The 25,026-nt window shown below is 40.0% G+C and overlaps 1 protein-coding gene across 1 annotated transcript in view; it reads left to right on the top strand.

The window, feature by feature from the left end:
• Window positions 1-25,026, top strand: part of AHI1 (Abelson helper integration site 1) — a 181,362-nt gene that overhangs the window by 80,641 nt on the left and 75,695 nt on the right. Inside the window, exon 17 of the mRNA XM_026649540.2 lies at window positions 6,536-6,653. Within this exon, the coding sequence (XP_026505325.1) occupies window positions 6,536-6,653 (118 nt within the window). The remainder of the gene's footprint in view (window positions 1-6,535; window positions 6,654-25,026) is intronic.

The following is a 25,026-nucleotide window of genomic DNA, read 5'->3' on the forward strand; positions in this document are numbered from 1 at the left end:
ACACCATAGTAGGCCATACAGTACTATCTACAGTACTCATTGCCGCATCTCCAAAGTCCCACCAACCATAGTGGGTACTGCTACACATTCACCTACAGTGGAGCACCCACAGGGACAGCAATCAAAGAAGAAGAGAAAGTTACTCACCTTGCAGTAACTGAAGTTCTTCGAGATGTGTGTCCCTATGGGTGCTCCACTCCCCGCCCTCCTCCCTTCTACTTTGGAGTACTAGTATGATTCTCCACGGTAGAGAAGGAACTGAGGAGAGTGCGGGACGCACACACTCAGGAAGATTCCAACGAGATGGGAGATACCAACTGAGTGCATGCGTCCCGACCAGGCACTGCTACTGAAAACCTCCGATCAACAGCGCCGGGATGCACCATCACCTAGAGTGGAGCACCCACAGGGACACACATCTCAAAGAACTTCAGTTACTGCAAGGTGAGTAACTTTCTCTTTTGTCTCATTTCCAGGGCCGGCTCCAGCTTTTTTGCCGCCCCAAGCGGCGAAGCAAAAGGAAAAAAAAAAAAATAAAGCCGCGGTCAGTGGCAGTTCAGCTGCACCGCTTCATTCTTTGGCAGCAATTTGGCAGCAGGTCCTTCGCTCTGAGAGGGACTGAGGGACCCACTGCCCAATTGCCACCGAAGACCTGGACGTGCCGCCCCTTTCCATTGGCCGCCCCAGGCACCTGCTTCCTTTGCTGGTGCCTGGAGCCGGCCTGCTCATTTCTATAAACCCATAAGCTTGTTTGATTTCTTGTTTGTTTCTTTTTGTTGCTTTATTTCTTCTTTCTCTCTGTGCTTTGTGTTTAAGTTGAGGTTACCTCAGTGTGAGGAATGTATTGCAGTAGTGCCATACTCTAGCATAATCCTGTAACCCACACAAGTACTATATTTTACTAAAGAAGATCCAAGGAATATTTCTGTCTTTGAGGACAACCTCACTAATCAATGCATATTACAGATTGGTGTTGTCATTTTATTTCTTTGTTCCTTATCTCTTTGTTTGTCTTCTTTCTTGTTTCTCCCTGTACATGTTTGTACAAGATTAACAAAGAAAAGTTTTTCACTGTTTGTTTGTTTTTCTCTCTCTCCTGAACAAAGTGAACTGTGGCATCTGAAAAATGCTATATTTGATTGTCATATTTAGAGCAGAGGGGCCAGAGTCACTTTTGCAGGTGCAAGGAGGAGCAAATTATGTCTGTGTGTCATCTGGCTGTGGGGAAAGTTTCCCATGGGAGGGCAAGCAGTGGTGTTTCTGTTGGGGGAGCGCAGTTTTAATCTATAATATAAAGCCATGGGAACTCTCCCTACAGGAGATGGCTAGGAGATGGATTGAATTAGTACATTAGCAGTGCCCCCAGCCAATGCTACCCACTTGTTGTTGTTTTTTATTTTATTGGGGCTGCACTAGCCACTTGTTAGCCCCATGATGTAAAGGAAGATTGAGGGCATCTCATGCCACTTGATTCCATCCATTTCTGCTGCAGAGTCCATGTGTGAATTTGGTCATGGCTCAGATGCTGAAGGTGCTATAGATTAAAAGTAAAGGAAGAGCAGATGAGATTGAAAATGCTTACAGATTTTGGTAACACTGTTTCACAGTTTCCTTTTAGTGTTTATACATTCACCTGAAACAAAAAGAAACACCCTGAAATGATCACCTCTCATTAGAGTAAAAAAAAATCCAAAAAAAAACAAAAAAAACCACTAGAAAGAATCTTACGTATTTTGCATCCAAAAACGGAATGTGTAGCTCATTCTGCGTGAATCTGGATAGTTTATTTTAACTTTCTTCCAATTCCAAGCTGCCTTGTAATGAATCAGCAGGCAAGGCAATTTAGGCCTTGTCTACATAAGAAAGTTGCAGTGGTTTAACTGAAAATGTGATTTTTGTAAGCCAATTTAATTAAACCAATACAAACTCTTGTGTGGACAATGACTTACTGGTTTAGTTTAAACTGATTTCTAATTGAATTTCACAAAAATGTTGTCCTGTTTTTTTTGTTTTTTTTTTTACATAACCACTATTAAGCTGTCTGGTCTGGCTTAGGGCACACACAGAGAGGGTTTTATATGTGGGGGGAAATGCAGGTGCCAAATAGATGTCTCGGAGGAAGAGGGTTTTGTGTATGCATTTCAGGCTTTTGCTTGGTTTCCTGAAAATGTATTTAAATTAAAACAGACAATCATGCCACAATGTTTTCTGTCAACAGGTAGGAAGGAACCAGGAATAGGGTTTTGCATTATTTGTCTGGAAGCCCCTGAGGTATGCAAGAGAACATCAGTCAGGAGGGAAAATGCAATCACAAGAAAGGTTCACTGAGTCACTTAAAAACAAAAAACCTTCTGGATTGAGATGTTCAAGTGGGACACAACTTTGAATGCTCTGTTTGCCATATCTCATTGCAAGAAACAGGACTGTAGCCAATGGAAGCTTTATCCCATAATTGGTGAAGAAAATGTCATGTACTTCCCCCCCTGTACCCTTCAATAGCAAGAAAAATAACCAACCTCTAGAGAGACAAAGATTACATAATCCTCATAGCCTTTATTAAGCAAGACAAATATACTTCCCACTGCTGTTGGTGATGGCATTGACCAATCCCATTAAAATGGCAGTATCTCTGCATTTTATTATGTAGACACATCTGTATTAAACCTCATCCAAGAAAGATCACTGTTTTTCTGTATGCCTTGCAAAGGGAATCACAAGTTTTTATGGCTCCAAGGAAGAAGCCTGTTAGTTCAGATGGTTATAGAAATGTTTGTTTTAACAGAACACGGAGAGGAGAAATGGCCTTGATGTTCAGGCATTGAACTGGAACTTGAGTTATTTGTTCAATTCCTGGTTCTACCATAAATTTCCTGTGTGACTTTAGGAAAGTCATGTGATCTTTCTGTATCTCAGAGCCTGATCTGTATACCAGGGAAGACACTTCATTTCACCCACCTCGTGTCTGTTTTGCCTACTTAGACTGGAAGCTCTTTGAGGCAAGGACTGTCTTACTATGTGTTTGTACCATGCCTAATACAATGGAGCCCTGATCTCAGTTGAGGACACTATGTATGGCTGTAATACAAATAATAAAAAATTATATATCAGATGTAAACTTGAGACTCAGAATTCACATAAAAATTGTGGCAGTATATTTTTATTTATACTGAAGTGTTATTGCATATGGATCCATTCTAGTATTGAACAAAAGAAATGGTAAAAAAAAAAAATTTTTTACCTGATTGCATTGTCAACTTTCTAGACCCACAAAATCATGATTTAAAAACTACTTTAAAAGTCTTCTTTAAAAATAGAGTGTCCTAAAGGCACAAAACCTCAAAAAGCAAACCTAAACGGATAAGAAATAAAACAGACCTGGCCAACTTAATTTGACTTGCAAGTACATATGGAAATTTTAATTATATCAGTTGCAAAGTTCATAAAACTGAGTTGTCAGGGAAAAAGAGAAATTGTTTTTGTTAGCTCGTCAAATCTTGCAGTATTTTTTTTTTGTCACATGCAGTTCACTTTTTTTTACCATGAAAACTAGTACCATTGAAAATGTATATTTGCATAATTTGCATAGAGCTGCCCTAACACAAAAAAGAGAATACAAAGTAGCATTGTTTAAACTTGGCAAAAATTATTGTGGGTTTCTTTTTACCTCTGCAAAAACTTTGAGTTTTATAACTTTTAGCTTTACTCAACTCAGGGGTGGTAGTAAACTGTGTCTTTGATAAAGCTGTGGTTTTTGCATGAAGCAAGCAAAGTATGTTGTGAAAAATGAGTAGATTGGTGTTGGCTATCTTAGCCAACCTTACTTGTGGTTGTAAAGGTATTTAGCAATCCCTTCCCACAGCATGCATTTCAGAAATAGTGATTGCTTCACTCTATTGGTTCCATAGGTATTATTACATGTTTGTCTATTGGAAAAAGTAGAGAAAATACATAAGTATTAATGTGCTTTTTCAAATATGCTTTCTTAACACATTCATGTTTCAAATTTGAAACACTAATAAAAAAGTCATTATTGTGTATCCACATTTGACTTCTCTAGCCCTTTGTAGTGCTGTTCTTCACTATTTAATAAGTTTTTAAAAAGGGATTTAAAATAATATCAGAAACCTAATGGCGTGGAAGAAATTGCAGGCCCTGATTATGCAGGTACTTCATGTGGTGGTACTTATGCCTGCATAGAGCTCTGTTGACTTCTAGGGGGTCTTCCCACATGGAGTCAATTGCAGAATTGGGACCATTGCTGTAAGATTTATTTTCAAATGAAAGCTTTTAAATTAAAAAAGAATATCAGTCTTTTACAAAAAAGTAAGTGCCTTGCTTTAGGGTTTTTTGGAGGCAGGACAATGGGGGCATGAATTCTTTTGTGTTTTTGTTTGTATTTTAAATAGGGGCCATTTTTCTTAAGAGAAAAACTGAAAGGGAGAATTTATTTCTCTAATGTAAATCCAGTCTTGTGGACTGGATTTCAAAGCAATAGAGTGTGGCATGTACAAAGGTTGTTGGTCATACAGAAGGAAACCTGAATTTAAAAAGAGAAGTGAATTAAATACTGTACTGAAATAACTTTACATGTGACATATTTCAGTTCATCTTTAAAACTCCATGTAGGGTCACCACAACTGAGACAGGTTATTGAAACATCTCTGATATCTGAAATTTTAAAATCAATTTCTCCTAATTTTTCCTCTGATGTACGAAAAAAGGGATTATAAAAGTCCCAATTTTGAATAGTTTTATTTGTTGTTTGTGTGATTTATTACACACATTAGGTTTTGACTTTACAAAATATTTGTGAAGTTTAGAAAAAAGATCCATAATATTGGAAATGGCTCATTTGGAGAGAAGTCAGGCTGTAAGGAGGGGAGAACTTGTTTTCACTCTGCTTAGATTTCAGAAGTATTACTTAAAATGTACTTACAATTGAATTCTCATACTGCAGTAAAATGCAGATGCTTTAGAGTTCTTGGATAATGTTCATTGGTTGGTCTGATTTTGTGCATTGCGTGTCGCAGTTAACCCAAAACTGAGCAAAACAGATTAGCCTGTTTTGGAAAATATTTATTATTACAGTAGTATGTAGTTGCCAAGTCAGGGCCCCATTTTCACTGGTGCTGTACAGACAAATAATAAAAGATAGTCCCTCCCTCATGGACACTTAGTGCACAGCAGATGAGTGTAAGATACATTTACACCCCAGCTTGCAGCAAACTAATTGTTTATATAGACAAGTCCAAAGTTAAATCCATGCATACATATTTTTTCAGGATCGAGGCCTAGGGAATTGTTGAACATATGTTGTAATTTATACAACCAGTGCTTATGTCACTGTACTACTTCTGAAAGCAAGCGAAAACTTGCCCTTTCTTGTAATTGGCTTCATTTCTTTAAATAGAATTTAGAGACTAATTAAAATAGAAGTAGGCTTAAATATGTTATAATTTTTCTCCACAACTAAAGTTTAAGTGCCTGATCGAAAACCCACAGAAGTCACAAGAAAGATTTCCATTTACCTGGGCTTCCATTGTGATGGGCTTTGGATTAAACCCTAAGTGAACATGCTTGATAACATACTTCTTGGCTTTTTGTTTGTTGTTTGTTTTTATATATGTTACTGGGGAAAAAAACAATTTCAGCTAATTACACTGATTTTATTTAAAGGAAACTCAGTGAATTTTGTTGCAGATATTTTATGACTATATTTTCCCACCAGTTTGACAGTATGATCAAAGGCAGTCAGTGACAATAGGTGTAATTTATAAGAAAATGTTTTGTTTGATCATGTAAATGCCTCAAATTGTCTTAATATATTTTACATGTGTTATCTAGGATAACACATTAGGAATAGTTTGAGAAGGGTTTGTATTTGTGGTAACTGCATATATGCAAAGAACCTCTATAGCAAATCAGATTTCAGCTATGTTATCTGTGTCATTATGGAAATAAGCATGTGTGCTACAGGTGGCTTTTGTGTAGTCTTCATAAAGGAAGTAACTGGTGTTTTGGTCTAAATATGTTGCACAATTTGCAAAGAATAATTTTCTCTATGACTATGTTTTAACCCTTTCCTCATAAGTACTCTATTTAGACACAATGTAATTTAAAATACTAAAATTAAGTGTTCTTTTTCATATCTGAATTTGGTCTAGCATACAAATAGTTTGATAGGCCAATATGAATAAGAGTTATTACCCATATAAACAACTGTACATTATATTTCTTTCTGTATTGTGGAGGATTTTTTTATTCTATCAGTTTTTCACTACTCAATTTTTTTGTTAAGCATTTAAGCTTTCATTTACATTTCAAACCACCAATAGTTTTTCAACTTTCTGTTCCCAAATATTTTTCTCCAAAAAAGCAAACAATTTAAATTGCTCTTTTGCCCTCAATGTGACACTCATTCTATCTAGAATTTAATAATTATTTATGGTAAGTAAATACTTCTCATCTAGTTCTTGCATCAGTAAGTAACCCAGGAAATTACAACTTATTTTCTGATTTGCCTTTCCTATTACAGACCAGCTCAAATCTCATGCTTCCGGCTCCATCACTGCTCTCGCCACACTCCAAGTTAAGGCTGCCAAGTACTCTGGGCACTTCACTGATTCCTCAGTGTCCTTTCATGTCTCAAAACGGTGAGCCTCGTTCCTAATTTGATTACTGTCTCTAATGTATGCGTACTGTTTTAGTTGATGAGTATTTTTTCCTTTGTTATATTAATCAAGTTTAGTATGCAATACTTCATGTAGTAGTCAAGATGTCATATGTACCATTGCTTATACAATGCAATATTTAAACCATTACCTCAAACTGTTTTTCGTCAGTTGGACACTTATTATTGTTATGCTAAGTTTTTAGTATAAAGAGTTAGTTTTTATCATCTTTTGTGTCAAAGTACTTTAAACACAACAAACACTATTAAATGAGCAATCACATTTTAAAATGCATAATTGTTGAAAAAGGAGAAGGGAGAATAACAGTTTTGTCTACAAATTGGGAATGGACTATTTACAGGGGTGTTAATACAAAGCCTATCAGGTTTAAAAACAGCATTTTTAAAAAAAGCTTAAATGAATCTACAGACTTCAGAAAAAAAGACTTGAAGCAACAGAATTGTATGCTTCCTGAAATTCTTACATCTTGGTTTCAAATTGCAATTGTGATCACAATAATAATTTATTGCAAAACAGCATATTTGATGTTTGTTTGGAGTGCCTGTTAGAATGATATATAAAACTGTTAGGTGGTGGTTGTTGTTATTAATCCTATTTTAAGGACTAACCAAGAATGTGGCCCAATTGTACTAGGTAATGTACAAACACAAAGTATGTTAGTTTAAGCGATTTTATTTTGTAACTTTGGGAGATAGAAGAAAAAAGGGTACCATATAATGAGATAGAAACAGGAAATTGAGCTTTTTAAAAAAAATGTTTAATGTAGTTTGGTAGAGTAAGATAAATGGGTTCCGTTGTTATATAAAATTAGCTAAAAAAGAGGCACTAATAATTATGGCTTGAATCAGAATATTTCCAGTCAGAATATTGATTGATATGCTTTTTCCTAGTGTGAGCTAAAGGACTGACCACACAGGTGTAGGAACTGGGAGATGAAGTTCTAATTTGCCTCTGCCACTGATTTGCTGTGTGACTTTGGCTTTGTCAGTTAAGCTTTCTGGGCTTCAGTTTCCTTATCAGTAAAACAGTGATAACTACCTCCCTCACAGGTATATGGTGAGGCTAATTAATATTTGTTCAGTGCTTTGCAAATATGAAGATCTCATAAAAGCAGTAAGTATTAATATTTCATCTCATGGAATGAACATTTAAATTTAGTAGAATGGCCCTTTCAAGAAAATAAGCATACACTTTAAATCTAGGCTGTAATTAACTCAGTAAATAATAGCACCCAAACTATACTGTCCTGTATCTTCCTTTAGACAGAAACACAAGATAAATGTGTTGACAATGGCTTCTTACATAGAACGATAAACCATGAATGTGTGCTACCACTGTGCATGCATGTTTGTCAACAGTCCTATTGTTTCCAAAACCGACTATGCTTCAGCACCTTCCTTAAATGCAGAACATTCTTTGTGAGGCAAGTAAAGCTGAGAAAATACAACACTACAGAAGATATGCTTCTAAAGTATCTTTCAAATATACAATTGGAACAACCAAAAAATAAAGATTCCTGGAAAAACCACCTTAGAAAGATTATGGGCTGCATAGACAAAATGGAGTTTCCCGTGAGAATCCTAAGTGACACCCATATTTTCAGTTTCAAAGCTGCATTACTATGTTTGTAGCACTATGTTAGAATTGTTTTCATAGAAGTATAAGGAAAAAGTTTCACTCATGTAGTTTATTTTTCACCACCAGCTAGCAAGTATGAAGAAAGATACTGGTTTCTTTCAGTGTAGCTCTTACTGTTAGTTTAGTTTTAGTTTTGAATATTTTGGAATTTGGACTAAAATGGAGATATGAGCATGCAGCAGGCTCATAGAACCTGTGTACCCTGATTCCCTTGTTTTCAGGGTGTGTACTATCTTTTTAAAAGTCAGGATCTACTCTGGCTACTCAAATTATTTGGAGCAGCAAATCATCCTCTTATAACAGGGATCCTTAGCGTTCATTGACTATGAAAAGTTTGCTCAAGGGCCTAGTCCACATTTCCCCTCCAGTATTCCTCTTTCCGCCAGAACTCCTTGACAAACAGACCTTTATGAGATTTGAATTTAGTACTGAGAATACACAGGGGGACTCTCCCTTTTGAGACAGTGGGGATGTAATCCTCAAAGAAGAATTCCTGATGGTCACTATAGCCTCAATGCAACAAAGCACTTAAGTACATGCTTAAGTACATTGACAAAGAGTTCTTTTTAAGCATTTGGTTAGTGTAGCTGCATGTTCTACTACATATATTACTAATGTTATTCAGATGTTTTGTGATGAAGACCAAATTGCAGAATTGGCACATGCAGCCATCTCTACTTTGAAGACCATCCAGTTGCTCCCGATAGTAGAAAACAGCTGCGTGTTCCACCTTATGGTTAGTGACAATGGAGGTAATACTAAGGATTTGTCTTGAGCTTGCAAGATCTTGCAGAAGTAGCTATGAATATTCTTTTTTATTGCTGTAAAAAGGAAACTAGTACTGCTACAGGTTTTTTATCCAAGTGTCCCCTAGCAATTTTAGTAGATGTACTCAACAAGTTACCATACATGTAGCAATTTCAGCTTTTTTTCCACATGCATTTGGTCATCTTAAGCCTTTTCTGACACAAACCCTAATACCCTTCTGGGCGGAAAGTCAGTTTTTGTAGTGTTTACATTATTGCTCTGGAAATAATTGGCATGCTGGAGCTTCTAGTGCTACCATACTTGATGTCATGTTTGTTTAGAGTCAGGAGCTGAGGCAAAGGAGGACACTCTGAAGCTTTTTACAAGCCACAATAAGAATAAAAATATGCATTAGTCTCCCTCCCCTCTTCTCCTCCAAAAGTCACACTAACAGAGAATATCAGTAACCCCTACCACATACTCTGTGTCATGGATATAGTGACATAAGTATGTGATATTGTAATAAGGTCCTTGTGGGCTGGATGGCCTAGTGGTTAACACTCACCCTGTTGTGAAGGCAGTGGTACAGGAGCCTGGGCCTGCCTATTCCAGCGGGCTCCGACCCAGAGCCCTAGGAGGGTCAGCAGTGTTTGGCCTCCAAGGGGCCCTCTGAGTTACCCTTCCTGGGTTACTTCCTACTGTTGCTTTTCTCCCTCAGCTTCTGGTCCCAGATAAGGAAAAGGAAATAGAAGTCAAACCATCAGCCCCAATCAGCCTCAGCTTATAGTCCTGTTCCCACAGGGAGGCTTCTTCGGCTCCTTTTGCCAGGAGCCTTCAGCGTAGGTCTGTCTTTCTCTCCAGCCTCTCCCTTCTGAGTTGGGTTGCTGCCTTTTCAACCATGTCTCCAGTTGGAGCATGCTCTGCAGGGCTGGAGGGATGAGGCTACCTGGGCCCAGTACTGTCCTTGAACCCTTTCCAGCCCCGTGGGGGGTTTGTATACCCCTCACATAGATCATCTCATATTTTATCAAAATTTTGAGAAGCTGCATAAATTCTTCTTTTGTACAAAAACTTAACAAGTCTATTCTTGAATTGGCCACAGTAAATATGTTCTTGCAAGAACAATGATACACAGAAAGGATATATATCTCTACCATTGAAGGCAAGTCTTTGTTCATAAGACACTGAAAATATTGTTCAATGCAGTTTATCTTCTGAAATATCCCTTTTCCTTTACTAAATCTACTGCTGTAAGAGCTAACTTGGATTATTAGAAATGTCACGTAAGCTTATCTTTGTGTTCATACCTTCCTGAACATTTCTTAAATGAAGAGGAAAGATCCCTTTCTTGTACTTGCCAGTTTTTTTCCCCTTCACAGCCTTTTTCCTTCTCTTCATTATTTTACATTAATTGGGGATTTCCTTTTGTGCTGTAGCTCTTCCTTACACGTATTGGTCAAAAATTTGTGAAATGTCTATTGCTAAATTTGTGAAATTGCTCCATATTCCCCAGACAGTGCATAACTATTGAAAAAGAAGCAATTAGTGTCACATTTTAGGTTAAACATTCTCAAACAATGCATTGCTAAAAATTCCAAACCAACAATAATAATAATTTTTGTCCTTGTAACCATTTTAGAGACTTTCCTTGATTATGGTCTTTTGTCCCTCACCTGTGTCATGGATATGATAGTCGTAGGGCTGGATAGAAAGGTCTCATTCAAAACTAATCCATCTGTTGATTAGCCAGCAAATACAGTATTTGAGAGTTTCTCTCCTCTATCCTCACATATAATGTAATGTACTTGACTCCTAAGTAATGTTTAATATTTGTGGATCTTCACAAACATTAATGTAATAAATGTCACAGCACCTATATGGTGTATGTAAATGTTCTTATTCCCATAACGAATGGGGTCCTACAGGGATCAGTTTTGGGTCTGGTTCTGTTCAATATCTTCATCAATGATTTATATAATGGCATAGAGAGTACACTTATAAAGTTTGCGGACAATACCTAGCTGTGAGGGGTTGCAAATACTTTGGAGGAAAGGGTTATAATTCAAAATGATCTGGACAAACTGGAGAAATGGTCTGAAGTAAATAGGATGAAATTCAATAAGGACAAATGCAAAGCACTCCACTTAGGAAGGAACAATCAGTTGCACACATACAAAATGGGAAATGACTGCCTGGGAAGCAGTACTGCGGAAAGAGATCTAGGGGTCATAGTGGACCACAAGTCAAATATGAGTCAACAGTGTAACGCTGTTGCAAAAAAAGTGAACATCATCCTGGGATGTATTAGCCAGGAGTGTTGTAAGCAAGACACGAGAAGTAATTCTTCCGCTCTACTCTGCGCTGATTAGGCCTCAACTGTAGTATTGTGTCCAGTTCTGGGCGCCACCTTTCAGGAAAGATGTGGACAAACTGGAGAAAGTCCAGAGAAGAGCAACAAAAATTATTAAAGGTCTAGAAAACATGACCTCTGAGGGAAGAGTGAAAAAACTGGGTTTGTTTAGTCTGGAGAAGAGAAAACATGGGGGACATAACAGTTTTCAGGTACATAAAAGGGTGTTACAAGGAAGGGAGAGAAAAAATGTTCTTCTTAACCTCTGAGGATAGGACAAGAAGTAATGGGCTTAAATTGCAGCAAGGGTGGTTTAGGTTGGACATTAGGAAAAACTTCCTAACTGTCAGGGTGGTTAAGCACTGGAATAAATTGCCTAGGGAGGTGGTGCAATCTCCATCATTGGGGATTTTTAAGAGGAGGTTGGACAAGCACCTGTCAGGGATGGTCTAGATAATACTTAGTTCCTGCCATGAGTGTTGGGGACTAGACTAGATGACCTCTCGAGGTCCCATCCAGTCCTATTATTCTATTTTACAGATGGGGAAACAGAGTCACTGAGAGATTAAGCAATTTCCCTACATTCAACAGGAAGCTTGTCAGAGATAGGAATAGAACAGGGATTCTCAAACTTCATTGCACCACGACCCCCTTCTGACAACAAAAATTACTACACGACACCAGGAGCGGAGTCCAGAGCCTGAGCCTGCCCGAGCTCCACCGCCCCGTGTGAGCAGGCCAAAGCCCGGGGGCCTGTATCCTGAGCCCCACCGTCCAGGGCTGAAGCTGTTGGGCTTCAGTCGCGGGCGGTGGGGCTCGGGCTTTGGCCCCGGGCCCCAGGAAGTCTAAACCAGCCCTGGTGACCCCATTAAAATGGGGTCGTGACCCACTTTGGGGTCCTGGACCCACAGTTTGAGAACCGCTGGAAAAGAACATAGGTTTCCTGACTCCCAGTCCTGTACTTTAGCTGTGACTTCCTTCCTTCCCCATAGTTTGTCAGTCAGATTATGTTCTCTGATATGTGATTTATCTGGCCATATCATGCTAATCTCGTGGGGGACTAAGGTCTGTTGCACAGCAATTCTGACTTCTTCATGGATGGCTATTCCAGTGGCCTGTGAATTATCTTTTTTTAAAAAAAATACCCATGTACTTTAACACTTTTGCCAAAAACTCTTTATAAGAGCCCCTAGAAGATGTGCACACTACTAAAGCAGCTGCTTTTTCATGGCTAAATTCTGTTCTCTCACCAGGCGCAAGTAGCCTGGATTGAAGGGGATTTCCCCAACTCCAAATCCACAGAGTAGCAATGGAGTAAAGCTTCTTATTGTTCTTGGGCCTTTGCTGTGTGCAGAGTAAATGGAATTTCCTTGTTGAGTAATAGGAGAGAGATTCCATGAACTATGCTAGATGTACATGAAAGCTTTAAAGAACTTCTTTAATGCCTGCCTTTTGCAGTCAAGTGCAGACTCCTTTTACTTGCCTTCCTCACTCTGCACAACTCTGCTCCTTCACATATCTCAGTGTTGATATTATCTCATCCCACCTTCCTGCACTTTGTACTATCCAAGCCCTTCCCTCTTAATCACACCCTTCATTTCCTTATCATGTTCTCATCTTTGTACTGTCTTCCATGCTGCCCCATTATCTTGGTCATTACTTTTAAAAAACTAACTAAGAAAGAAACAACGCCCCCAGCTTTTAAACTTTCACTCCCTAGAGAACAATTAGCTCCCTAATAGTTTTTATTTACGTGTCTCATTTTAAATTGTAAGCATCTCTGGACAGAGACCTCACCTTCCTATTGACCTCTAAAGTACCTTTTATGTCTATAGCACAATTTTAAAAATAAAAAATGGGCCCAATCTTGATATCCTCAGGTATCCCCCATTGAATTCTATACCTTCCATTCAGTTCAGGAGTTTGCTGAGCAAAGACTATATAAGAACATCAAAATTGGGCCTATTACAATTAGTAATTAGCCTAATAATTAACACTGGCTTTGTGAGAGATCGCTGTTTGACTGAAAATACTGCCCAGATAGTTTCACTAAAATACCATCTTCATTGAAAACAATGGATTAAACCTGCTCTTAAAAATAAATTACATCTGTGTTAGGAACATGATGGTTCTTGTATTTAAAAAAAACACCTTGGCAAAGATGAGAACAATTAGACTGTTTCTCTCAGTTAACACAGCTGATAGTCAAGGGGGTTTTCCAGCTAAAGAAAGCGAAAGCAGCTTCAAAGGACTCTTTCTTTCTCTCTGAAGATATTAGCAGAGCTGACTATTGCAGTTAAACCCTCCATTATATTTGATGGACTACTTAAAAATATATTTTTTATTATGGTCTCAGATAAACTGTAAAGTCAAAATCTTACAGCTATAAATAAAGGATACCAAAAAAGAACATTCAGATTCTACATTGATTTAAATACCCACCAAATCTCAAATTTTCTCTTTCTTGTAGGGGAAAGGTGAAAGATTTGTTACAAAATCCCACACCTATGCAAATATGCTTACCGTTCATAACTAATATGTATGTTAGAATCCTTGATGATTATTGCAGTGTTGCCAGCTCTCATGATTTTATCTTCTCTTAGAGATTTATACTGCTAACCATCTCTGTAGTATGTGAGATCTTCCACATAAAACCAGTAGCAATGGTGAAGTCCCTACTTGATTTCATGGCGTCTCTCTGTCTCTTCTTCCTTTTCAGGGTTTAAACATAAATAAATAAATACAGTCCTGATATCAGAGAGGCTAGTTAGAAAACAATCACATTATGTTAGTAAGCATATATTTCCACTTTAGTCTCTACGCTTTTGTTAATATTATTCCAGTTGCTTATTTGGCCCTGATTTACAACCTATTTTAGATAATATCCTTCTCCAACTCTTTACATAGACTGGATTTTAATTTTAACTGTAAAACTGCACCAAGTCACTTTAAACTTTTCATTCAAAAAGGATTTGGATAAGAAATTTGATGTGTGTCTTCCAAAAAATCATGTTTTTTTTTCTTATGTTTTTATAAAAAGAATTGAGTAGAGCCATAAAGCACTTATTAAAAGGCTAATATCCTCAGCTGAAGATCAAGCTCTTTGTTGAAGTGTTACTTTATTTCACATTTTAACTTTTCTCTCACTTTTCCTGCCAGGAAAAGAAGTAAGAGAAAGGAGACACACCCACCCCATTCCCTAAACATATGAAACTTTTTTGTTTCAGTACAAAATTTTGTTTTGAATTTTTCATCAAAAAGAAAAAAAACTGAAAATGTTGAACAAAAAGAAAACTTAATTTTCTTAAAACCTCTCCCTGCCCACATACTGCCTCCCACCGTTAATGTATGTCTAGTCCCTTTTTTCCCATACCATTTACATTTTGGGGGCAACATCCTGCAGAATTTTTGTACACAAAACTCTCATTGATTTCAGGGGGAATTAAACACATGGATTTAATCCTCAGATGCAGCAAGATCTGTTTATGCTACCCTGATACTGAAGCTGCTGAGGGCCGGTTCAGCGCCTAGTGTAATTTAGAGCAGCCTCTGGGATTCTCTGAATTATATCCAGCTTTAATGGCTCCCAAGAATTTGTTTGGACAAATTCCCTGGCCATGACCCTCTTCCCCGCCATGCCTCTGATCCCAGGGGCTCTGAGTGGGAATGGCCAAGAGTGAGAGTCTCCAGGGAGCCAAATAAGCCTGCTCTGTGGCCCCTGGAGCAGCACAAAATAGCTATATTGGGGTCCAGGATCTGGCCTAGGGCATGAATACAGGCCCTAGCTCTGGAGTATTATAACTATAAGTTTCAGAGTAGCAGCCGTGCTAGTCTGTATCTGCAAAAAGAACAGGAGTACTTGTGGCACCTTAGAGACTAACAAATTAACACTATAAGTGTTTCAATATATAAAAAGAATTGTAAAAATGAATTATATAATATTTAATTTGAAAACCCAAGATCTTCATAAGTAGACTTATCTAACCACAAAAATGTTTTGACATCCAATAAGAATAAAGTTAATTATTTTTGTGTCTGTTACTGTACTAATGAGAACAGTCTATTTATTCTGTTTTAAAAAGTTACTTATCCAGTTTCCTCTGGCTGATTGATTAGATGTTATAAATATAAATGTCAGAATAGTTTGCATTTTCTAGTTCAGCTCAGTGTAGCTCGGTGTATTTGTTTATACTGAGATCAAGGGTATGCACGTTCCTCTATTATGTGTTCTTTTTCATGTTACTCCTAGGCATATTAATTACAATCTTTGACTGAAAACTACACTAAATACAGAGCACAATAACAGCAGTCTTTGAAGACTCTAAAAACTTTATCAAGAGAACATCATTTATATTTATGTGAAATTGGTATATGTTAGGATAATTACTGCTGTACCTTCAGGGTAAAGGAAGTACTCTCAGCCAAAATTATACAAGGGTGCGGATTAAATGAAGCATTACTCTCTGTTTGGCAGCAATGGATGTAGGTTGCGAAATCAGGGTATGACGTAGCATTGTAGAACTAATCTGCCAAAAATTATTTGGCCTGAAAATGCCCTTATTTTTTCAATTATGTGTTATACTAAAAGAACCAAATTTAATTCGGTCTTAACTGAGAGATCCTGTTAACTACTTTTAGTCCTTTGAAAATAGAGCCACTATACATTTTCTGAAGCTAGAGAGCCACGAGGCAGGAAATACTCACAAGATAATGCTTTGAGACAAATCCAGCTGCTCTTGGCAGTGGAAGCAGTGAAGTTTCACTGCCCAGGGGCTCTGCAATGGAGTACACACCCTCTGCACAGTATAAAGTTCAGGTTTGAACGGGGACTCCCTTCATGGGAATGAGCATAAGGTGGATGGGGAAAGAGGATGCACTTCTGCATGGCTCCCTCCAGTCTTACCACCACCACCACCACCACCTGAGGCAGAGTATATTAGGGCTGTAGTCAGTTTGGTATGGGGGATGATTCTTTCCTCTTTTTCCTAACATGGAGATGCCTACTATTTGGGCTACGTGCTGGATGCCTGGATTTGGCCCTTAGTTTTTGAAATTGGGCAAACAACAAAGTACACCTACGGCTAGTTTTTAAAGGGACCTCATCTGTCCCTGGTATACGCACATGTCTGTGCACACATTTTTCAAACCCTAACACCTGTATATGCATTTTATGGATTCTTTTATCTGTGTGCCAAGATGATGGTCTTTTCATATGTAAAACCCATTTGCTCTTTTATGTGAGTGCTTGAAAAATGCATGCTCATGTATTTCCTTATAGAGCATTGCACATGAAGAGGCCACTGTTTTAAAAACCAAGCTGTTTAATTTTCGTTGTTGTGATGCATTGTGGGCAGTGTAGCATGTGTGCTAAACCTTAGCAGTGAGAGAAACTGAAGGTTATCTATAGGCAATTGCTGATAATGGTAAAATGTCATTTTAAGGATATTTGATTGTTTGTGTGTGTATATGTGTATAAAAAATATGAAAAACACTCTCATTTATAGGGAGTAAACATGTAATTTTGCTTTTTTCTTTAACTATCTCAGAATTTGAATTTTTTATTCACCACCTTTCACCATTATGTTGTTATTGTCAGGACTATAACTGAAGGAATGAAGCAACATTTTTAGAAACCCCTGCCTTTTCCACATGGCATGCAAGTTTCACTTTGAAGATGCTCAGAACCCAACCACCAGGCCTTTTAGGGTCTGAAACAATGGAATACCTGCACAAGGACTCCAGCTATGTCCTCCAAATCCACCCTAGGCTGTAATGAGCTTATTGGTGGTTCTTGTTGATCAATAGGATCTGGTCTCAAACCCAGAGGTCAAAGGCTGATTCTGACTGCTTCCATTTCTTTAGATTCTCGGATACCTCCTCATGGGGCATTCCCTAGATAAACCCATGCATTCCTAGCCTCTCATCTGTGGTTTTTGGACGGGCAGATATTGACAGAACTTCTGAGAGATCACACTGTATTATAAGGAAGATTTATTTATGCTGCCAAAGAGTCTATTTTTGCTCATTGAAAGGAGTGATGGGATTGTTTCTACATCAAGGATGGCACAGAAGTGCTTCCAGTTCCTTCAAAGGATGGTAGTTGGTCAGTCATTCCAACAAAAGTTGATGCGTCTGTTCTCCTGTCTGTAATTACATATTTGTCACGTGGGCTTACCTCTCTATACTGTAAACACAAAAGATATAGGAGGAATAACCTACATGGGGGGAGGGGGAAATAGTGTAATAGATCTCTCCTCACCAGCAGCTGCCCATACCTTAAATTAACATGTCCCTTTACAGTCTCTCCATTTTTGAACCATTACTACTACTACTTCAAGTGATGGTACCTATTATATTCCACTGAGGGTTTTCGTATGCACACCATGTGTCTGGAGCCGGAGAATTTGAAAATAGTATAGTCCATTGGTCCACGCACGCACCCATGGCTCACCTCATGATTTCATCTGAGGTAAGAAAGGGCAGGGTGGACTGATCACGTCTCCAGTTCCTTCTCATTGCTGCATGGTCTTGATCAGTGTCTTCTTGTGTGTGACACACTTCTAAAAATACATAGTTGTACATAGTTAATTTTAGAGTATTTTACTGTTTATATAGTAGTTTTTAGTAGTTTATGGTAGGAGTAGTATTGGGACTTTGGGAGATTTGTTTCTGAGTAAACACTCCCCTCCTTCCCCCCAACCCACGTGTGGGTTCTGGACTATGCGGAAGACCCTAGGCTTTAAAATCTGCACCTCCTGCCCATGTTCCTTCTCGGTCAGCAGTGAACATCAACACTGCCTCTACTGCTTGGGAGAAGCGTACATTGCATCTAGCTGGAGTATCTACCCGTCCTTCCCCAGCCATACCCATATCTCCTCATCTCAGATGCTTTCAAGTAGACACTCTCTGCATCTGGAAGCACCTTATGGAAGTCACCATGAGACCTCATTCGGACCCAGGCAGGGCAACCCCCCAGTACATCAGCCTGAGATAGCCAGTAGCGTGCCACCGGCTACGGAGTCAGAGTCCAGCACTGGCAGTACAACCACTATTAACCCCACGCTGGGGCCTAGTTGGTAAGTAAGGAAGCATGCACATAAGCATGTCAGTAACTATTCCTCCAAACCTAAGAAAGAGGACGCTCCTTCGACGAGTTCCAGTCTTGGGGAGTGAGCACACTCTAAAGCACACAAACACAAAAAGAGACCGCACAGTCCAACCAATCCACCAGTATCAGGTACCAAACTGCACACACCATCAACATCGGCGTCCCTCAGAATTCAAAAGCCACCCACTCTGGGGAAGACCACCCTCCTTTACTGGTTTTGGGGACAGAAAGAGTACCCTTCACTCCAGGGAGGTCAGGAAAAGGGCCAGAGCCCCAGGAATTGTTTGCCCTGGGAAAGCCGAAGTCTTTACGCCTTCTGTGACCGTCTACTTCCAAGAGAATATATCTCTTGCTCAGGACATACCACAGCTGAAGCACCCCTTGCCCCTGCTCCTGTGATGTACATACTTCCGCCGGCTTTGCTGTTACTGCCGATGGAACTGGTCTCCGAATTTTTGTCTTCAGAGAAGTTGGATGAGAGGCAGGGACCATCCATCCCCTCCCGTCCATACGAGTACCAGTGGAGGCCTTCTATATCATGCCAATATATTCCACTCCAGCTGCCATGGAGTCACTGGTTCCCCATACCATGCGGCCCGCTACAACATTCTCTGGATCCATCATTCAGCCCTATTGGGAATCCTGGCCCCAATACCCACCCTCAGAACCTATCCGTTCTGTAAGGGAAACTTTGCCTATCTCCCTGTCTCAGGCATCTTCAGATAGATGCTTGGAACCAATGATAAAAGAAGAGCTGCCCAGTCTGGTTCTGACGGTGCCACTGGAGCAGGAAAGATTCCTATCATACTCATCTGATGTGGCAGTGGCTTCGGCATCTCCCCCACCTCCTGAGGACTACTGCCAATGCCAAGTTCTCCTGCGTAGAGTAGCAGCTGCACATTCCCCTGATCCAAGACACTTAGCAAAAGCTGCTGGACATACTTCACTCATTGGTGCTGTGTGGAGTTGTTCTGCCTATCAACAATGCCGTCCTTGAGCCAGCTAGAACGGTTTGGCATATGCTGGCCACATGCCAAGGGGGCAGAAAAATACTACTATGTACCAGCTAAATGAGCTGAGTTTCTTTTCTCACCCTCCCTCCCAATTCACTTGTCCGGCGACAGTGAAATGGGCTAGACAACAGCACCCATGCTCCACCGCATCCAATAAGGAGGGCAAGCAGTTAGACCTTTTGAGCCGCAAGATCTTCCCCTCAGCCAGTCTTCAATTGAGGATTTTGAATTATCGGGCATTATTTGCCAAATACAATTTCCTGAATTACAGCAAACTGGAGGACTTTGCTGAAAAACTGCCACAAGAAGACTGGGCCTGCTTCCAGGCAATAATAGAAAAGGGGAAATTAGTAGCAAGGACATCACTTCAATCACCAGTGGATGCGGCAGATACCTCATCGCGCTCTCTGGCCACAGGCGTAATCATGCAGAGGGAATTGTGGCTCCATTCTTCTGGTTTTCCCAGGGAGATACAAAATACCGCTGAAGACCACCCTTTTGATGAATCCCATCTTTTCAAACAGAAAATGGACAATTCCCTTCAAACCCTCAGTTATTCAAGAGCTACACTTTGTTCTTTGGGTATTTACACACCTGCGCCGAAATGTAAATTCTACCACCCACACAGCATTACAGAATCTCCCAGTTTTCCCATCAGAGGCCTTATGAACCACCATGGAAGCATCAAAAGACTCAAAGATCTCATCCTCAGCGTCCGCCCTCACAGCCTTCCTCCTCCCAGATGCAACCCTCACAGGAGAGAGATTTCTGAGGAACTCTGGAGAGCCTTCAACCACCTTGCCTTCTGCCATACAACCACCCCTCTCCCTTCTGGGGTCATCTAGCACTCTTCTTACCAGGTTGGAATCTAATAACGATGGACAAGTGCTTGCTAAATGTCATATGATAGAGTTCATCATGGTACCTCATCCAGGGACCCCTCTCGCAACAGCATCCTGACCTAGAGGTGAACTCCTTACTACAAAGAGGAGCAGAAGAGGGGTTCCTCTGGAATGCCCAGGGATGGGATTCTATTCAACTTACTTCCTGATACCCAAAATGGAAGGCGGGTGGAAGCCAATTCTGGACCTCCGCCACCATAATTGCTTCAACTGCAAACCCAAGTTTAGTATGGTCACATTAGCAGCAATCATCCCATCATTAGAAGAAGGCATGTGGTTTATGGCTCTTGATACGCAGGATGCGTATTTTCACAGACATTAATCTGACCGACAGATGGTTCCTGAGGTTCACAGTCAGCTTGCACCATTTTCAATACATGGTCCTTTCATTTGGAATCACCACTGCTCCAAGGGTCTTCACCAAGGTTTTCTCCATCATGGTGGCCTACCTCAGGCATTATGGGGTCCTTGTATTCCCCTAGCTGGATGACTGGCAAGGAAATTATTCGTGAAACTGGAGAAGATGGGATTAATACATGAATCAAAAGGTGCGTAAGGAACTGGTTAAAGGGAAGAATACAGCAGGTCGTACTGAAAGGTGAGCAGTCAGGCCGGAGGGAGGTTACTAGAAGAGTTCCTCAAGGATCTGTCTTAAGATCAAACTTCATTAACATTTTTATTAATGACCTTGGCGCAAAAAGTGGAAATGTGTTGATAAAATTTACAGATGACACAAAGTTGCAAGGTATTGCCAATGTGGGGGAGGAGTGGAATATCATACACACAGATTTGGATGACCTTGAAAACTGGAGTAATAGAAATAGGATGAAATTTAATAGTGCAAAGTGCAAGGTCATGCAGTTAGGGACTAACAACAAGAATTTTAGCTGTAAGATGGGGATTTACCAGTTGTAAGTGGCAAAGGAGGAGAAAGGCCTGGGTGTATAGGTCGAACACAGGCTGACTATGAGCTGCCAATGTGATGCGGCTGTGAAAAAGGCTAAAGCAATCCTAGGATACATCAGGCGAGGTATTTCCAGTAGAGATAGGGAAGTGTTATTACCATTTTACAAGGCACTGGTGAGACCGCATCTGGAATGCTGTGTGCATTTTTGGTTTCCAGTGTTTAAGAAAGATTAATTCAAACTGGAACAGGTACAGAGAAGGGCTGCTAAGATGATCAGAGGAATGGAGAACTTGCCTTACGAGAGGAGACTCAAGGATCTTGGTTTGTTTAGCCTAACAAACGAAAGGCTGAGGGGGGATATGATTGTCCCTCTGATGTATTTATCGAGAGAGAACACCGGGGAGGGAGAGGAGTTATTTAAATTAAGGGCTAATGTTGGCACAGGAACAAATGGATGTAAACTGGCCATTAACAAGTTTAGGCTTTCTAAAGATGAACATTTCTAACCATCAGAGGAGTGAAGTTCTGGAACAGCTTTCCAAAGTGAGTACTGGAAGCAAAAAACCAAACTTGTCTCAAGACTTAGCTTGATAAATTTATGGAGGGGATGGCATGATGAGATTGCCTACAATGGCATAAGGCCCATCTGCATCTGCTATTAGCAAATATCTCCAACTGCCGGATATGGGACACCAGATGGGGAGGGTTTTGAGTTGGTAGGTCTCACCCACATACTCAGGGTCTAACTGGGCGGATACCATATTTGGGGTCGGTAAGGAATTTCCCCATAGGTCAGAATGACCGAGACCCTGGAGTTTTTCACCTCCCTTTGCAGCATGGGGTAGGGGTTTCTTGCTGGTTTGATTTAAAGATTTCAGGTTGCTGAGTTGAAATCTTCAAATCAAGATTTGAGAATTTCAGTAACTCAGCTAGAGGTTGTGGGTCTATTGCAGTAGTGAGTGGGTGAGGTTCTGTGGCCTGCGATGTGCAGGAGATCAGACTAGATTATCATGAAGGCCCTTCTGGCCTTAAAGTCTATAAGTCTATGCAACAAAGTCTCGTGATCATTGAGAAACAGCCCAGAAATGGACTTGGTCTGATGATAATGCTGATAGAGTTCTTCCACTATTTCAAGCCATTCAAGCATGGCAAACTTCACAAAACTATAGTCCTTCAACTCTTCTTCATTCAGGACTTGGTAAGGAACTTTCCCTTTTCTAGTGAAAAATGGAGACAGGCCCAGTTTGGATGGCCCAGTTTGGAATGGGGCTAGAGCCACTAGTGAAATCGCCAGATGGCATCGGATTGGCTGACAGGTTTGGACTTGAGTCTTGAAAGGCTAAAACCATTGCATCTGCTGTGCAGCCATCAGAGCTTACTGTTCAGTGGTGCTGTATGTACATTAGTTGAAGCAGGGCAACTGCTTCTGTTGATCCTACACCACAGCTTCCTCCCTGGCCTCTCTTTTTGATGACAGAGCATTCGACATTCCATTTCTCTGGCACCAGGTTATCACTGTGCAGACTTTCCTCCTCAAAACTAAACTCCAAATCTTCCCTTTTGGTGGATGTAATAAAGTGGTTCAAAAAAAGACTCTTCTTCCCTTTCACAGGGTATACTAAAGATTCACAGTTTTAAAAACATAAGTTCTAGAAAGAGAACAACATCCATCCACCCTTGCCTCCCAACACTACCTCTTTTGGCCATCGGCTCTATGAAGATGAGGCTGAAGGCATCGTGGACTTGTAACTAGATAAAATGATTGGAAATCAAAATTCCTGGAATCTATTCCCATGTCTGCCAATAACCTGCTGCTTTGACATTAGACAAATGAGTGGCATAGCTAGGAATGGAAATTTGGGTGGGCCCCAGCTTATGGTGGACAGGCAATGACCTGAGAGCTTGGCTGGGCCCTTTGGCTCTGGCACCTTGCCCCATTTCCTGTCCCAGCTACCCAGTTTTTCCAGTACCGCTTCTGTAATGTGCTGTTCCCCACACTGAAGAAGCAGCAGCTCCTGTTCCCTTCTGTCCTGTAGCTGCAGTGGCCTGGGTCTGACCCCTGCAGCCCTGGGCTGCAGCCCTTCCCCCCACCTCAATCTGTGTGGGCTGTGAGGAGCCCATACAGGTCCCTGCAGAGGATTGTGTTCCCCTAACCCCTAGTTGTGTGCACCCTTCCTCCATGTTGCTGGTGGGGGGAGAGAGACAGGGCAAGAACAGTTACTGACTGATCTGGAACAGCTGTGTGAAGTGGAGAAGACAGTCCCAGAAATGAAGGTTCTCCCTCTCCTTCCTCAGTCCCTGGAGCAATCTGCTGCTTTTGTTGCAGAGGAGGGTGGGGTGTTCATAAAGGCTCAGATTTTGGTGGGCTTGGGGCTAATTGGATGGGCTATGGCCACCCAAGCCCACCTGTGACTACACCCCTGAGACAAACCATTTCACTTCTCTGTGCTTCATTTTATTCTAAAATGGTGATAACAATACTAATATACCTCACAGGGTGGCTTTGACAGTTAGTTTGGTAGTAAAGTGCTTTGAGATTTTCTTATAAAAAAAATTGCGCTATAATTTCCAAATATAAAAGGAAATGAATTAGAAAGCGCCTTTTTTTTTAATGCATGCTTCAATGATGGGAATGGATCTCCTTAAAATACCAGAGTTTGTTGTAAAACATCTTAAATTTTGAAAACGTGTTAATTCTTGCATATGCTTATATATAATGCAAGTTGCATTGCATTTCTGTACTCAAAATATCTGATAACATAACAGCTTCATATACTGGAAAATAACATGGCTAAAAGTCCATTAAGAATTGTGGCCTTATTTTCTGAATATATGGTAATAAGGCATATCTACTGTGCACAGATATTTTCTTATTCAGTTACTCTTGGAGATATTACAATTAGTATATTATGGCTGACTTGTTCTCGATTCGTGGTTTTGCATTTTTTAGGGTTTGTAAAATACTGGTCTGGATTTTTTGTCAAGCTGTGATGTCATAGGATTTCCTGGTAGTGTTGTCTGGAAATGAATATTCTGTACTTGCTGAAAGTGCTAACTCAAGAAGGAAAATAGGCTGAAGTGCGAACAGTGGCTATTGTGGTCACAGTAAAGATCTGAAAGATAAAGCTGATTTATATTTTCCAGAATACTGCATGTGGGTTTGCTGGAAATATTTTCCTTGAACAAAGATGAGATGAAAATGCTGTATATGTTCTTCAAGTGCTTTTGGTTGAAAGGCTCATCATTTTTGTTTGTTTTTAGTCAACACTCAATTCACAAACTAAAGCTGGTGAGCAATACAGAAACTTACAAGTTTACTGCGTGCAGTGACTGGTCAGTTTCTCTACTGAGAAGACTGCATTGCAAATCTTTTAATGGGTGAATTTGTAAAGTAATCAAGGTGGTCTAAGTTCAGACAAAGTGTTGGATTTTAGTTACAGTTTCTCATCTGTAAAGCAAGATCACTAAACTGCTTATCATAAGTGTGAGAGTGATACTGACTAGTTGAAATTTTACCCTGACTGCTGAAATGTTACCTACCCATTATAATTTTTCTTTTCAGTTGTGGGACCAGTAAAATAGATTATTTTGGACTTTCTTTTCTATCTAATTTTCATTCTTCCATATCTCTTCCTAATCTCGTCCCTGATCCAGCAAACAACTTAAGTA

The sequence above is a fragment of the Terrapene carolina genome, unplaced genomic scaffold (genome assembly GCF_002925995.2).
Source record: "Terrapene carolina triunguis isolate 2854851 unplaced genomic scaffold, T_m_triunguis-2.0 Scaffold85, whole genome shotgun sequence".
NCBI classification, from domain to species: domain Eukaryota; kingdom Metazoa; phylum Chordata; order Testudines; family Emydidae; genus Terrapene; species Terrapene triunguis.